Source organism: Neolamprologus brichardi, chromosome 2 (assembly GCF_056152115.1).
Source record: "Neolamprologus brichardi isolate AB-2024 chromosome 2, ASM5615211v1, whole genome shotgun sequence".
NCBI lineage: Eukaryota > Metazoa > Chordata > Actinopteri > Cichliformes > Cichlidae > Neolamprologus > Neolamprologus brichardi.
Window position 1 is genome coordinate 30,788,382 of NC_142105.1, and position 15,114 is coordinate 30,803,495.

General features: G+C 40.1%; 1 protein-coding gene across 1 annotated transcript in view; it reads right to left on the minus strand.

Annotated features, from left to right (window-relative positions):
• Positions 1 to 15,114, minus strand: part of kdrl (kinase insert domain receptor like) — a 46,972-nt gene that overhangs the window by 2,299 nt on the left and 29,559 nt on the right. The window contains exons 25-29 of the mRNA XM_087850963.1: positions 10,578 to 10,677; positions 8,083 to 8,188; positions 4,442 to 4,560; positions 1,787 to 1,865; positions 1,343 to 1,443 (exon numbers count right to left, since the gene is read on the minus strand). Coding sequence (XP_087707089.1) covers positions 1,343 to 1,443; positions 1,787 to 1,865; positions 4,442 to 4,560; positions 8,083 to 8,188; positions 10,578 to 10,677 — 505 coding nt within the window. The remainder of the gene's footprint in view (positions 1 to 1,342; positions 1,444 to 1,786; positions 1,866 to 4,441; positions 4,561 to 8,082; positions 8,189 to 10,577; positions 10,678 to 15,114) is intronic.

The window sequence follows — 15,114 nt, forward strand, 5'->3', positions numbered from 1 at the left end:
TGTTTACTCGTGTACATCTATCTATATAGTTTTGTGCCTTACATCTCCATGGTAGCTTTTACTTTGTGCAGTGCACTGTACTAAAATGTGCTATAAGAATAAAGCTTTCCTTGCATGTATTCTTAACAGCATCTTCTCTTCGCTGTTGGCGAGGACCGCTTCTTAAAACCGCAAATATTTAACCACGATATGAGTTTTAATCACCTCTTTACGAAATCAGATTTTCCGTAAATTTCCTATTACGAAGGTTGGTTTAGGCTTTGGAAAATGGTGACAAACATTTGTGACCTTTTACAGAAAACATAGTCATATCAGTGAATAATGGGACACCTCATCCCTCATGAGTGGGTGTTTGTCGAAGTCTGGCAAGCTCTAAATCAGTTACAGGTTACAGGGCTTCAGAGTGTCATTAACTCTGCTACGAGTGTCTCCGTTTTTTTACACAGTCTCTCTTAATAATTTATAAGTGCTTTTATGTTGCTTTCACAACTTTAGATGCTTTTTGCTTGAGCTTAAAGAGAGATTGGAAAGATTTGCTCTAGAACAGTTTACTTGACCACTGTTGCTCTTTTAAACCCCTTGAGTGTAAGCCACAGGACTTTGAAGGAGTATTAATAGTCGCTACTGTGCAGGGAGCAGCGGAATAATAGGAAAAGGTTTAAAGTGTAATTACTGAGCTCAGAGGTGTGACCCTGTAAATTAGCCCTGTCACCAAGCTTCACATGTAAACCTTAAGATGCCGGCAGAGAGCTGCATGAGAAAAATCTCGGCAATATCAGATGTTTTTCCTAGAATAAACTCTAAAGTGAGAACATATTGTCTCCGGGTCTTTACAGCAGTTTAGAAGAACAACATCTTTAAATCATCAAACGATCAGCTGGATTTTGCAGTTTGTCTACGTCACTCCTTTGAGATTATTTGTATTTGTTGCCTGGTGTTGGATTGTAGCAGACAGCCATGAGTCATAACTTAAATCAGGCTGGGAGGTATCTCATTCAGGACTCTTTGGAAACAAAGAGATTTTAGTACTCGCTCTTAAAAACAGCCGAACGTCGGCCTGCTTTTGTGGTCAGTCCTTCAGATTGTCACCTTCAAGCTTTTTTCCCCACCACTTTTCCTTTGTGCTCCTATTCCTCACGCATGGGTTCTCCAGACAAAAGGGAAAACTGGCCAATTACTGTTTTTTTTAAGGCTGAAGAAACTTAGGCCGAAGACAGTTATAGCGTCTACATTCCTGCACAGCAGGGAGGTTTCCAAGCAGGTACTCTGAGTCTCTCACAGTGTGTTTGTGTGTGCTGATCTGTCACTGACGGGGGCACGAGGAGGGGTGCAGCATACGTACGCCAGAGCCATGATGCTCAGAGGTCGGCCTGCCAACGACTCAAAGCGCATTAGTGTCTTCATGTTGTCAGACAAAAGGCCCATCCCGCTGTCTGAATGACCCTAATGAAGATTGATCGACAAGCAGAGATTGAATACTTAAAACCAATGTACATGTGACTCAATTTAATTGCATTTACATTTTAATTATTATAACTTATAACAAATTCCAGCTAACTTTAGCAAATAAAAGCAATAGCATCTAACTGCTGCAGGAAACCTGGCTCTGTTATAACTAATAAAATGTAGCTAAAGTAGGTAAGAGGAGGATTTATGAGTCAAAAATCTGAAACATATCATTAAGTTTTAGCTGTCGCTGTATGTAACAGTCAAATGTGGAGCTGAAATCAAATAAAGGATAAGTTGTTTGTGTGTTTCGGGTTTAATTTCATGCCTAATAATTTACCTCGTGGTTCTCACTTGTTCCGTCCTCCATCATAACCTCATCAAAGGTTTTTACGCTGGCGGGACGGATCTTAATAGTCCTGGAAGAAAAAAAACAAAAACAAATCTTGGGTTAAGACTCCAATTCACCTTTAAACGTTCAGTTCAGAGAGTCCTTTGATTACCCTGGAGCTGAAAGGCCAAGTTCAGCAACAAAACCAGAGGAACTTAATCACTTGCGTCAACAATGTGGTGCATCTATGACATTGTGCTTTGAAAACACACCTTGTTTGCTTTGCATTTCAACGCTCAGAGGCTAAAACAGCAGCTTAATTTAACTTAAAGGGTAGCTGTCATTAATGCGTTTCAGCACCTCTTCCAAAAACACACTTGGGGGACTTGAGAAAATCCAACAGCTCAAAAAAAAATATTATTTTAAGTGGACATAAATCCTGAAGCCTCGCTTTATAGTTTCTGAGGAAATACCTCGCAGGAGCCACAACACTGAAGGCTCGCAGACCATCGAGCTGACGTCTGTGTATTTCTTATCACATGCCAATCGGGTCTCTCATTGTCCTCAGGTTGGACCTAAACGTTCTCCTGGTTGAGTTTAGTCTGAACGTCATGGGAACAATAATTGTTTTAGATATTTTTCAGTTAAAAAAACGATTGAGGTATTTCCTTCGCAAAACAGACTCTGCGCTGTTCGCCTGTACAGTCTGAGGATTGGTTTACATGTACGTGAGACAAGGTGATGGATTTCCTTTGGATGTCTTAACAAGTTCACTGGGGAGTGCAACAGACTTGAGCCAAGAAGACTAAGAGACTGCAGCCAATCCAGCGGCCCCGTGGGGCTGTAATTCATAAAACCGAATATTGGAGAAATATAAAGTTTGACTCGATGACAGTTCTGCATTAGTAGATAAGAGAGGGAAAGTTATCACATGTAATCCTGAAGGAGGCATTAATGTTTCTTCTAAATTTCAATGGAAGACATTAAAAGCTCACAGGGGTGACAGACGGGAATTCTGGGGAACAACAACATTTTTAGACCCTGAATGTCTGTCACAGACTGGAAATGAAAGCGGGACAAAGCCACTGTGATTTGGTTTGCAGTTTTAGAGCTTCAGCTCAAATCACTGTGTTTGGATTGGACTATTAAAATTAAGGGACATTGCACACTAATTAGTGGTGGTGACTTAAGATAAGATAAGATAACCTTTATTAGTCCCACACGTGGGAAATTTGTTTTGTCACAGCAGGAAGTGGACAGTGCAAAAGTTATGAAGCAAAAATTAGAATACAATAAGAATAAATACAGTATACAACTGTACAGAATAGAATAAAATAAAATACTATATACAGTAGAATAAAATAGAATAAAATATACAATAAATGCCAAATGCTATATACAACTGAGTAAAAATACAACGATGCCAGAAAAGATTATTGCACATTAGTGTTATTGCACGTGTGTGGATGTGTGTGTTTGATCAGTTAAAGTCTTTGTTGTGGAGTCTGACAGCAGTGGGGAGGAAAGACCTGCGAAATCTTTCCGTCCCACACCGTGGGTGCCGCAGTCTCCCACTGAAAGAGCTGCTCAGTGCTGTCAGAGTCTCATGCATGGGGTGGGAGATGTTGTCCAACAGGGATGACAGCTTAGCCGCCATTCTTGTCAATGACATTAGCTCGCCACACCCTCAAACATATCCTGACCATAATTTACAATGTGGACATCGTGGTGAACAACATAAGAACTGAAACTAGTGGTCAAGTGCATGAATTCATCAAGAAATGTTTACTGTGTTCAATATTCAAACACAATAAAGCTTCTGTGCAAGTTGACTTTTTTTTTTTTAATGGAACCAGTAGAGTCGCCCGCTGCTAGCCATTTAAAAAAGAATGCAATATTTTTTTTACATTAATATCTCTTAAAACGTTTTCAGAACATTGTAGTTTACTGAACACATTCTGATATATAAAAAACCCCACCGCCATTCGGCCAACAAACTCCATCGTGGCTTTTCCATCTTTTGCCTGTGGCGATAATGATTTGCACACTTTTAAAGTGGAGTTTCTATCAGATGTTTAATCACTTATGAACGTGGTACAGGTGAGTATTTATCTATTTGCATTGCTACTAAACCTCAATAATTCAGAGAATAGAAACAGCGGGGCATCTTCAAGTTAAAAATTCATATAAAAATAGAAAGAAAATAAAGAGAAATCTCAAAAGTAAAAGGATTAGTCCACCAATTTCTGTACTAGGGCATTAATAGTTTAGGATTTATTAAGTTTTCATTTAAAATTTAGATTATGCTCAGCTTCTTGATTGCATTTGCTTATTTTGTTTATATTTGATTATTTTTAGTGTTCGTTTTTTGTTTTATGATATATTATAAAAATACTGGTGCAGGTGTAGTGTTGGGTGGAGGGTGAAGTATGTGTTATTTTTCATGTGCAAGATTAAAGTAGATTTAAATCTGCACAAAATTTCATGGCAACTCCTGCAAATTTGCAGTCTGCAGACCTGTAGGGGTCAATGAAACTCTTTACAGCACCAGTGCCAGTGCTTGTGTATTGTCAGTAGCATAACAGGGAGGAAAGCACATGTGTCCGTGAGTACTTTAGTGTGATTTATGAAAACTAGTCCATGAAAAATACTCCATCTTCTTACCAGTTGCTCCCTGAGTCGCGGTGGGAGGTTGGCCGTGTCTCCTCTGACGATACTGCAACAGTCTGGTCTCCCACCTTTGCCAGCAAGGCTGTGTTGATGGGTATGTAGTGCTTACCCTCCTAAATCAACGAAACAAGAAGGTTTATGAGTGATGCTACGCGCTCTGTACAAACACACACTTCCATAGGTTGTGGTGAGCTGCCAAAGAAACCAAGCTCATGGCTCCAAAATCCATAACCATATTCATGAAGCTGGAACAAGTAGCAGGAGAGTTCATGACCGAGCTTCTTACACAAGCTTAAGTAATGAGAGTCTGTTCTTTCTGTTCTGTTTCTCATGAAAGTAACTTTCACAGACTCATTTGTAATGCAACAGTTTTCCTTTGATGTGATGTGATATGTGGCCTCATCTGTGTCTCTTATTACTTAACCGGACAATCTACAGTCCGCCAAAGAAGTGAAATGCAATTCCTCTTTGTAGCTATCTGTCTGCAGTAATGTATATTATGGAAAAAGGCCTGTTTACGTCTGTGAAAGAAAGATGCCTTGTGGTTCCTGATGACTGTAAGTGATCCGGTTTTGTTCAGGTTTTAACCAGTTTTCTATCCACATTGACAGCTGATACTAAGCAATCGTCTTTCTTAAATATACATTCATCAGCGTCAGTCGCTGCTACTCTTCCATCAAAAAATTAGGCCTTTTGTTTTAAACGTAGGCTGTAAGATTAAGACGACAAACAGCCTTCAAGTGCACTTAACATACACGGCAGGAGAGCAGACTGCCTTCATCAGAGTCTGCATGGATCCACTCTGGTTTTAGTCTTTTTGACACATGCAGGCATGCAAAGCCATAGAAAGCGACTTTATTAAGAGCGAGTGCAATTTAGTCTTCCAAGCCTTTTTAGCAGCACGGGAACTCAGGTGTAAAATTTCACTCAGCTGCTTCAGTTTCAGTGCCAATCATGCTCTAATGGGACACTTTTGGCCTGATTTACTAATTTCTGTGGCAGTGCAAAGCCTTCTTTTGGCATTATGAAGCTACTGTTGGGATTTAAAGCAGTGTGGTGTCAACTGAGTAAAATTAGTTTTTACAGTGGGATGAGCAGTTTTGCAGCGTTTCAGGTTTTTAAGTTACAATGAAAACTTGATTTGTCACATCTCTTACATACCACACTGAAATATCTGCCAGTATACTTGTGTGCACAGCGCTGATTTTAATTAAAAAGCTGCAACATCACATAGAAATGTGGAAAAAATTGCTTTTTCATATTTATGCACATTGGATTTTTAATTTTTAATTTGTAAAATATGTATACACACACACACGTAGAAAAACATATTTAGTATACACATCCAGTAATGCATACACTCATATATTGTACATATATTTATTACTCTCAGATTTAGCCATCCTTATATGTTGCTTGTTTCATGTTATTGTATTTTCGCACACCCCTGTTGCTTGTGAAGCTCGCACACAAGAATTTCACTCACATGTACTGCACCAGTGTACCTGCACATGTGACGTGACAATAAAAGTGATTTGATTTGATTTGGATAGTAACAATAACTACTTGTTGTTCCTAGAGTATTTAAAAGTAGAATGGGAGGCAGAGCCTTCAGTTTTCAGGCGCCTCTTCTGTGGAACCAGCTTCCAGTTTGGATTCGGGAGACAGACACTATCTCTACTTTTAAGATTAGGCTTAAAACTTTCCTTTTTGCTAAAGCATATAGTTAGGGCTGGACCAGGTGACCCTGAATCCTCCCTTAGTTATGCTGCAATAGATGTAGGCTGCCGGGGGATTCCCATGATGCATTGAGTTTTTCCTTTCCAGTCACCTTTCTCACTCACTATGTATTAACAGACCTCTCTGTATTGAATCGTATCTGTTATTAATCTCTGTCTCTCTTCCACAGCATGTCTTTATCCTGTCTTCCTTCTCTCACCCCAACCGGTCGCAGCAGATGGCCCCGCCCCTCCCTGAGCCTGGTTCCGCCGGAGGTTTCTTCCTGTTAAAAGGGAGTTTTTCCTTCCCACTGTCGCCAAAGTGCTTGCTCATAGGGGGTCATATGATTGTTGGGTTTTTCTCTGTATCTATGAAGCGCCTTGAGGTGACTTTTGTTGTGATTTGGCGCTATATAAATAAGATTGAATTGAATTGAATTGAACTTTAATAACACAGTTCAGGCTCTATTGGTAAATAATGTTTTGTGTTCTCTTGGTAATAAGCTGGTTATTATCCAAACAAATTGACTTTGTCTTTGTTGGTAAATTATGCATCGTCAGTAGATCAGCCACAGACCGTTTCGCTTGCGCCTTGTGCTTTAACAGAGTGAAGGCAATGTTAATGCAAGCATAGCCACTGTTCTGTCAAGTCAAAATATCTGCAAGTAAAAAGGTTTTCTGGACTCTGTCGGGTGTGTTTCATCTCATTTCGGTGTAAAATATTTGCTGAAAAAACTAAACATTACGACTTGTTCTTGTCTTTGTTGACCCAGTCATAACAAAGAGCTGTTCAGCTTTGTAACAGCTGTATAAAATCTACAGTCTGTGTCATTTGACACCAGACATTGTTATCATGCGTCACACTAACAATTACATCGTTTTTTCTCCCACGTGTTTTGAAGTGTTGTTCCTCTACACAACCGGTGGTGCCATTTCAAGGAGAGCCAAGTGTTTGTGCTGACTGTTGTTTCCCTTCTCAGTTACAGTGAGCAAAACACTTCAACTTTTGTTTTTTTCCCCCCCTGTTAATCACCAGCAGTGCTCGTGACTCATCCTGTGAATCTGGTAACTAATATTGGTAAAACTGCTCTTGTATAAAACTGCACTCATGGTCAGAAATCCTCCCTGATGTGGGGATTTAAATTTGAAATATGTCCGCACTTCTCAGTAAAAACACGTCGATAAATCTCTGGTATATCCTCATAAACTCGCAGTTTCAGTTCACGCCCAAGCCTGATGGCAGATCCGAACAGTCTGGGGTTTAAACAGTGAAATGTGAATAATTTGTAGTGTTTAATTGGTTAAGTTTTGCCCATCATTGGAATACAAGCATGTTGATCCACACAGGTGTGCACAAAGGTGTACACACGGGTGTTCACAGACGCGGACTACACCTTTCTTGGCTGCTGCCTCAAAGCACATTGTGCGCTGTCTATCTTGCGTGCTGCACAATATCGTTTAATATTTAGTATCTACTGTTATCTACTGTTATCTACTGCTAGCTAGTTTATTGTGATGGTGCTGTTTTTATTATGTTGCTCTTTTTTTTGTTTGCTTTTCTGTTTTTTTTTCTCCATACAGGTGATCCAGGTGTTTTGTTTGTTTTTCTTTCTTTCCCCCTTTCTCACCGTCTCTTCTCCCCTCTGGTTTTCTTTCTCTCCCTCTCTTTCTTTCATTCTTTCTCCCTGTCCTATCCCCCAGTCATGTCTGTCCCGTTTGTAGCAACCGAAAATAAATTCATAATTATAATAAAGGTCAATCAAATGGACCAATATGGCAAGGCCATGATGATCCACTTGGTAAAATAAATCCGCTTGGCATCTTTCTTGGCCTTAAGACAACAATTCTGATGGCTAAAGATCCAAACGGGACACAAAAAAAAAAAAAAAAAAAAAAAAGAAGTTTTGCCCATCATACCTGTTGCACACTGGCCTGAAGCAAGTCTCCCAGCCTTTCCACCAGCTCAGTGAAGGTCGGCCTCTCCTGTGGCTCACCCTGCCAGCAGTCCAGCATGGTCTGATATCTGTGAGGAAAGAGCAAAGATAAATATTGGATGGATACACTTAATGTCAAAGCCAAGAGCAACATTCGGTATATTTGGGTTGATGTATTGTAAAATGTAGCACCTTCAGGAAGAAAAACATCGACCTCCAGAGTCGTGGTTCTTTGTCTCTTTCACCACTTATAAACAAACCTCTTTTCACCGAGCAACCACATGTGGTCCACCTCTAAACCAACTGCCACACATACGCTTCTGTATTGTCAGTAAATCTCGAGCCTCTGGGACCGTATCGGTCTCTGTTCTGGTTTTGGGTGTGAAAAACAGTAAGAACACACAGCCTCGACAAGCTGTCAACCTCTCCGCCCGTGTGGGAAAACTCAGAGCTTTAATGTGATTTTCCGTTGCAATGTCCAGCTACATTTCGTGAAGGAATTTTGAAACAGAGCACCTCAGCTCCTGTTTAAATTATATTCACAGTACGCTACTGATTGGGATCAATCAATGGCAGACTCTTTTCTGCTTTCACTTACAGCAGTTACCACATTCCCTCCAGAGATCTTAAGTTTTATGTAAACATAGCCATTGTTATTACATTTTGTCTTTATATTTAGTCAATCTCAGGTCTTAGGAGTTGGAAAAGCAGTTGGTCTGTTGGTATATCAACCCAATATCCTCTCATCCTGGGCCGGCTCAAAGAAGCAGAGATACTGGGATTGCCACCTTGATTAATACAGAGTGCACTCTACCAGGTGCTAGTCCTCTTAACAGTGACAGGATGTAGGGAGCATGATCACAGCTCTCATGCATATCATTGAGGAGGAAGTAGACACATTGTACGACTGCACAATTTAAACCACATTTCCTGGCTGGTCCGTAATGAGAATAAATAGCATGGGCCCACATGTTTAGAGGTCTTGAGGGAGTCTGGTGTTTTTTGAGGGGGAAAGATTCTGAAGAAGTGAACTACTTCATCCGGTTGGGCAAATGCAGTAGGATGGGAAATGAGCATCCTATTTATTGTGCTCCCACTCTATGTAAATTCTTCCGCAATGCATCAGGACGGGGGATCTTATTAGCAGGCGGGAGACAACATTCCTGATGAATCAGGGCTGTGAGAACACAAATTAAATGGCGCTCCCTGAAACCTCATGTGGTTTTAATCATTCTTATATTCCGAGTTTGGGACGAAGGTCAAGGTGTCATAACCTGGGATTAGAGATCAACTGTAAAAATCTCACGGGGATCACCATAATTCACCCCAATGACTCTGCGTGAATTGCTGTGCATTTCATTTAAAGTGATATTAACTGGTTTTATTTTAACTTTAAATTAGATGCAGGCCCCACAGCCATAAAAAATGCAAAATATGTAATTTGGCAACCCTACAGTATTTTAGACAATGAGCTAACTGAACTGAGATGGAAAATATGAGGGGTTTTTGGCACCAGTAGGTCTGCATCTACAGATCATGTGCCCTATCTGAAATCTACGGTCTGGATTCGATTGAGTGAATCGCTTCCAATCATGGCCAGGCAGAGCTGATCGATTAATCCAGTTACCTTTACTTGGCAACATTCTGAAGCTTTTGATAGCATATCATTACTAAGCGGACGTGCAGCATTATTCTTTCAAAACAAATGCAACTTGTGAATTTTAAGTAAGTGAGGCGTGTTAAATGAAATCCAGACACAACATATGCACACGGGTTCAGCGAGAGCTGCAGAGCTCTGCAGGGTTCGGATCAGTTGCAGACCGACTACACGAGGCGTATCACAAAAAAAAAAGTTTCACTTGCTGCTTTACGAACTGACAGAACTGAAACCAAAGAGGGGGGTCTGTGTTCTCCTGCACATATTTATGTCTATCTGAATCCTCCAATCCTTTCTAAAAAGATTTTTTTTTAAAAATGGCCTCCAAAGTAGGCATTTGAATTAAGTGCTAAATTTCCTCTGCACCGCTGTCAGTCAGAAAACGCTTCACAGCTCCAAGCATGCTGCTGTAGTGAATCACCAGCTAATATTTCCTCCTGCAACTCCGAGAGGAGAATTTTTATCCAGCACCCCTGACCTGCTGGTGCAGTGCAAAGAGGGAGAAGGAAACAAGACCTCCTCTTAGCTGCAGACTGATATGACAGGGCTTATTTTCTTTGAAAGGAGAACATATGGCCGGTGATGTGGAGGTTACTGCCTGAGACATAAACACCTTTAAACTATATGGTGTATTTTTGTTTCATGAAATCAGTCTTGGATTTTCCAATCAGACCTACAGGACAAGACCAATATTCAGCACTTTAGTTCAAATTATTTCTTAGGAACACTGCCTGCTTCACCGTTTCTCCTTTGGTAGAAAGACCTCCTGTTTTTTTTAAAGAAAGATGATACCCTGAAGTATCGCTGTGAGGAATTCTTACATTTCAGAAGAAGCATATTCTGGCGCTCTCATCCTGGTTCCCTCTTTGAGTCTGCAGCAAAATTCTTCATCGATCTGGACGCCCGGGTATGGGGAGGCACCTGACAGACAGACAACGGGATTTGTTATTTGTTATTTACAAAAAGGGCGCAAACACAGTTCAATTAAATAACTAAATCTGAATTTTATATGTGAGAAAATGATCCCTTTGGATTAATTAAAGTATGAAACATCTACATTTATTATTTAAAGAAAAGGAAAACCTAAAATAGTTTATTCTACTTCTTATTTTAATTGAAACATTAAAAATAATATGCAGTGACACAATATTAACATAACTCAAGTGAACACAAGCCAAGCAGATAAATTACTGGTCTTTGCTCTGTCACATAGATTTGGATAGTGTAATAAGAACTGTATTCAAACCAATTTAAATGAAATATAAATGACTTCTGGCTAAAAATGATATACAGCCAAACCCGAATGTTTTTAGACTCGTTAAACTGTCTAATGCATCACTCACCAACCAAATGGGACATTTTATTTGCCTTTGAACTATAATGTTGGGTATAAAATTCTAATGCTTGGTTTACTATGAAAACATAGCATGAAATACTAATGGGTATCAGATTCCCAGTCCGCTGGTTTAGGGTAATAATGCCCATTTTCTGAATTATCGAGTAATATTTTTCTTTGCTCCAATCCCAGTGAATAATACAACAAATCATCTTTGCAGCTCCCCAGATTTACACAGAGCGACAGATTCGGCTTTGCACAGAAAGTAAAATACACAACGTCAGCTCCAGCTGTCACCGTTCACACGGATCATATTTCTAGATGCGGCTCATGTCCATTCAGTGTTTCCTGACGTGTGGGTTTGTGTGTAAACAAAGTAAGAACCTGAACGTGGACTTAAATGGATCCACTATGTAATTTTAATGCATAAGGCACAATTTTAACCTAAATATTTTTAGTGTACATGATTGGATTTTTGTTATAGTATTTACAAAGTAAAATAGAAGGAATTTCACATTTGATTCATGTGTAATACGTATCGTTAATGTGCAAAGTTTTTAATAAAATACCCATTTCATTATATCATACTGTAAACTGCTCTTGCCTTCTAAGTTATATTTATTTTGTTTTATTACGAAAAAAGTAAACTTTGGTTTTTTTATATTCTTTAAAATTTTAATCAGCATTTATCGGTCTAATCTACAGGGTGGGCCATTTATATGGATGCACCGTAATAACATGGGAATGGTTGGTGATATTAAAGTCCTGTTTGTGGCACATTAGTATATTTGAGGGGGCAAACTCCTCAAGATGGGTGGTGACCATGGTGGCCATTTAGAAGTCGGCCATCTTGGATACAACTTTTGTTTTTTCAATAGGAAGAGGGTCATGTGACACATCAAACTGATTGGTAATGTCACAAGAATAACAATGGCGTGCTTGGTTTCAATGTAACTTTATTCTTTCATGAGTTATTTACAAGTTTCTGACCCCTTATAAAATGTGTTCAATGTGCTGCCCATTGTGTTGGATTGTCAATGCAACCCTCTTCTCCCACTCTTCACACACTAATAGCAACACCGCAGGAGAAATGCCAGCACAGGCATCCAGTAATGAAATGAAATTGTGTTGATATCTGGTGAACGCAGTAACTGGGTCATTGCAGCAGATTTCAATGCAAGACACCCTACGAGACCACCCATCTCCCATGCTACAGTTAGCAAACTGCTTGCTAAGTTTCGTGAAACTGGTTCAGTGTTGGATTTGCCAAAATTTGGACGCAAGAAAACTGTCACTAATGAAGAAACATCAGTGGCTGTCCTAGCTTCATTCAGCAAGAGCCCACAGCGTAGCACTCGCCGCATGTCGCTGGAGAGTGGCATTAGTCGAACATCCCTTCGGCGGATATTTACTACTCACAAATGGCACCCTTACAAACTCCAGCTACTGCAGCATCTCAACGAGGATGACCCAGATTGGCGCACAGAATTTGCAGAATTGGCAAAACAAAAATTGGAACAGGACCCTCGTTCAGTGATGAGGCAAACTTTTATGTGAGTGGTGAAGTTAACAAACAAAACCATCGCTATTGGTCTGACACTAACCCACACTGGATGGATCCCTCCAAGACTGTTGGAACAACAAAAGTGATGGTTTGGTGTGGTATATGGGGTACAACGATAGTGGGTCCATTCTTCATCAGTGGAAACCTCAAGGCCACTGGATATTTGAAATTGCTACATGATGATGTGTTTCCCTCTTTATGCACTGAAGCTGGCACGTTCCCTGAGTTTTTCCAGCAAGATGGTGCACCACCACATTATGGGTGCCAGGTCCGAGCATTCCTAGATGAACAGTTTCCTGGAAAGTGGATTGGTCGTCGTGGGCCAGTTGAATGGCCCCCATGGTCTCCCGATCTGACCCCCTTAGACTTTTATCTTTGGGGTCATCTGAAGGCAATTGTCTATGGTGTGAAGATACGAGATGTGCAGCACCTGAAACTACAGATACTGGATGCCTGTGCTGGCATTTCTCCTGCGGTGTTGCTATTAGTGTGTGAAGAGTGGGAGAAGAGGGTTGCATTGACAATCCAACACAATGGGCAGCACATTGAACACATTTTATAAGGGGTCAGAAACTTGTAAATAACTCATGAAAGAATAAAGTTACGTTGAAACCAAGCAGACCATTGTTTTTCTTGTGACATTACCAATAAGTTTGATGTGTCACATGGCCCTCTTCCTATTGAAAAAACAAATGTTGTATCCAAAATGGCCGACTTCTAAATGGCCACCATGGTCACCACCCATCTTGAGGAGTTTGCCCCCTCACATATACTAATGTGCCACAAACAGGACTTTAATATCACCAACCATTCCCATGTTATTACGGTGTATCCATATAAATGGCCCACCCTGTAGTATGAGAGACCTAGTACATTGTTTGGCATCAATACTGTACTAACAATCTGGATACATGAACTCAGAAAACTGAACTGGCAAACTTTTGGTTCATAAAATACCCAGAGAGTATACCGTGGAGCTCCAATATGTCAAATTTAACCCCCAGACATCAACTTGCACTATTGCAAAGATCTACTTCTCTGACTTTCTTTTGTTGTTGCTCATTTTGTGTCCCTGTTTCTTGATTTATTTTTGTAAGGCTCAGCTAACACTACCTAGATGTGCGAGTGTTTCTTTAATGGAAAGTGTGGCGATAAGGTGGTGAGAGAGGAAGAGTAAGAAAGACAAAAATAAATAAAGGGAAGAAAACTGTGTCATTGTGACATCGGCATGCTTTCCACTGAAAAGATAAAAATATACGATTTCACACACTTTTCTTTCAGTGGAAGTGGCTGATGACACCAAATGATAATTCATGAACAGCACATTTGAAAAAACTTTCCCTGTATCTGTGGTGACTGTTGGACATATATGTAACATGCAAATAATATCTCATGTTGTCTTGGCATCAAAATGTGTTCTTAGTTCTGCGCTAGGTTCCTCATGCAATCACGGACCAACGCACAACGCTGCCTTAAAGGCTGGAGTGGTCTCACAGCAGGGGCACACTTTCACACTGATCTGGCTGCTTGGTTACTGAGAGTTTATGTTGCCAGCTGGGTTGAAACAGACTGCTTGAATAAGGGGCGCTCACTTGTTTTAATGTCCCATGCCTGTGATAATATTCACAGGCCCTGATTGTTTTTTGCATGAGTGCCAGGAAAACTGTAATGCAAGTCCAGGCTGGCAATGCAAGTCCAGGCGCCTTTGTCCCAAAGGCACAATTACACAGTGGAAGAAGACCGCTATTACCCAGGACATCTGGTGAGACTGTAAAAGCTAGGGGCACTAATCAAGTCCATTATCAAGATGAACATCATGCTAAACGTCCATCCATCCATCCATCCATCCATCCATGTGTATGTGCAGGACTGCTCATATACAGTTTTGACTTATAACAGAGGCGAATACTTTATTGGCCTGCCAGCCCTGAATATGTGAGGATGACGAGACGAAATTAAATACATAAAGTGTAAATGTGAAATACAAATAATAACCCAGTTTCACAGGGTATTTATGAATAACTGTTAATTTAAAAATAGCCTTTTAAATCTATTTCTTTTAGCTATAAGTTTCATAAAATGTTGCGAACAATGACATACAGCTATAAATACTGCCAACACTTCAATACTGTTTAAATGCTGAATTCAACTTGTTCCTGATATTTATCTTCGTTGTGTTTGCCTTTGAAATGTTTTTGCTAGTGACCAATAAATATCTTTTTGGTTTTAACTAAATAAAATACAGTTTGAGTACATATCAATTAGGCCTTAGGTTAGGTTGCACCTCTTGCTTAAAATCTAACCCATCAAGACACTCGTTGTCAGGCCCATTTAAAACCTGTCTGGCATCCAGTCAAATCCATTTCACCTAGTTTAAGATTTTTTGCCTAAAGTTGACCTTTTGTACTAATTCTGTCTAAATACTTTTGCCCTTGGACTGCACTCGGGTAACTTTGCA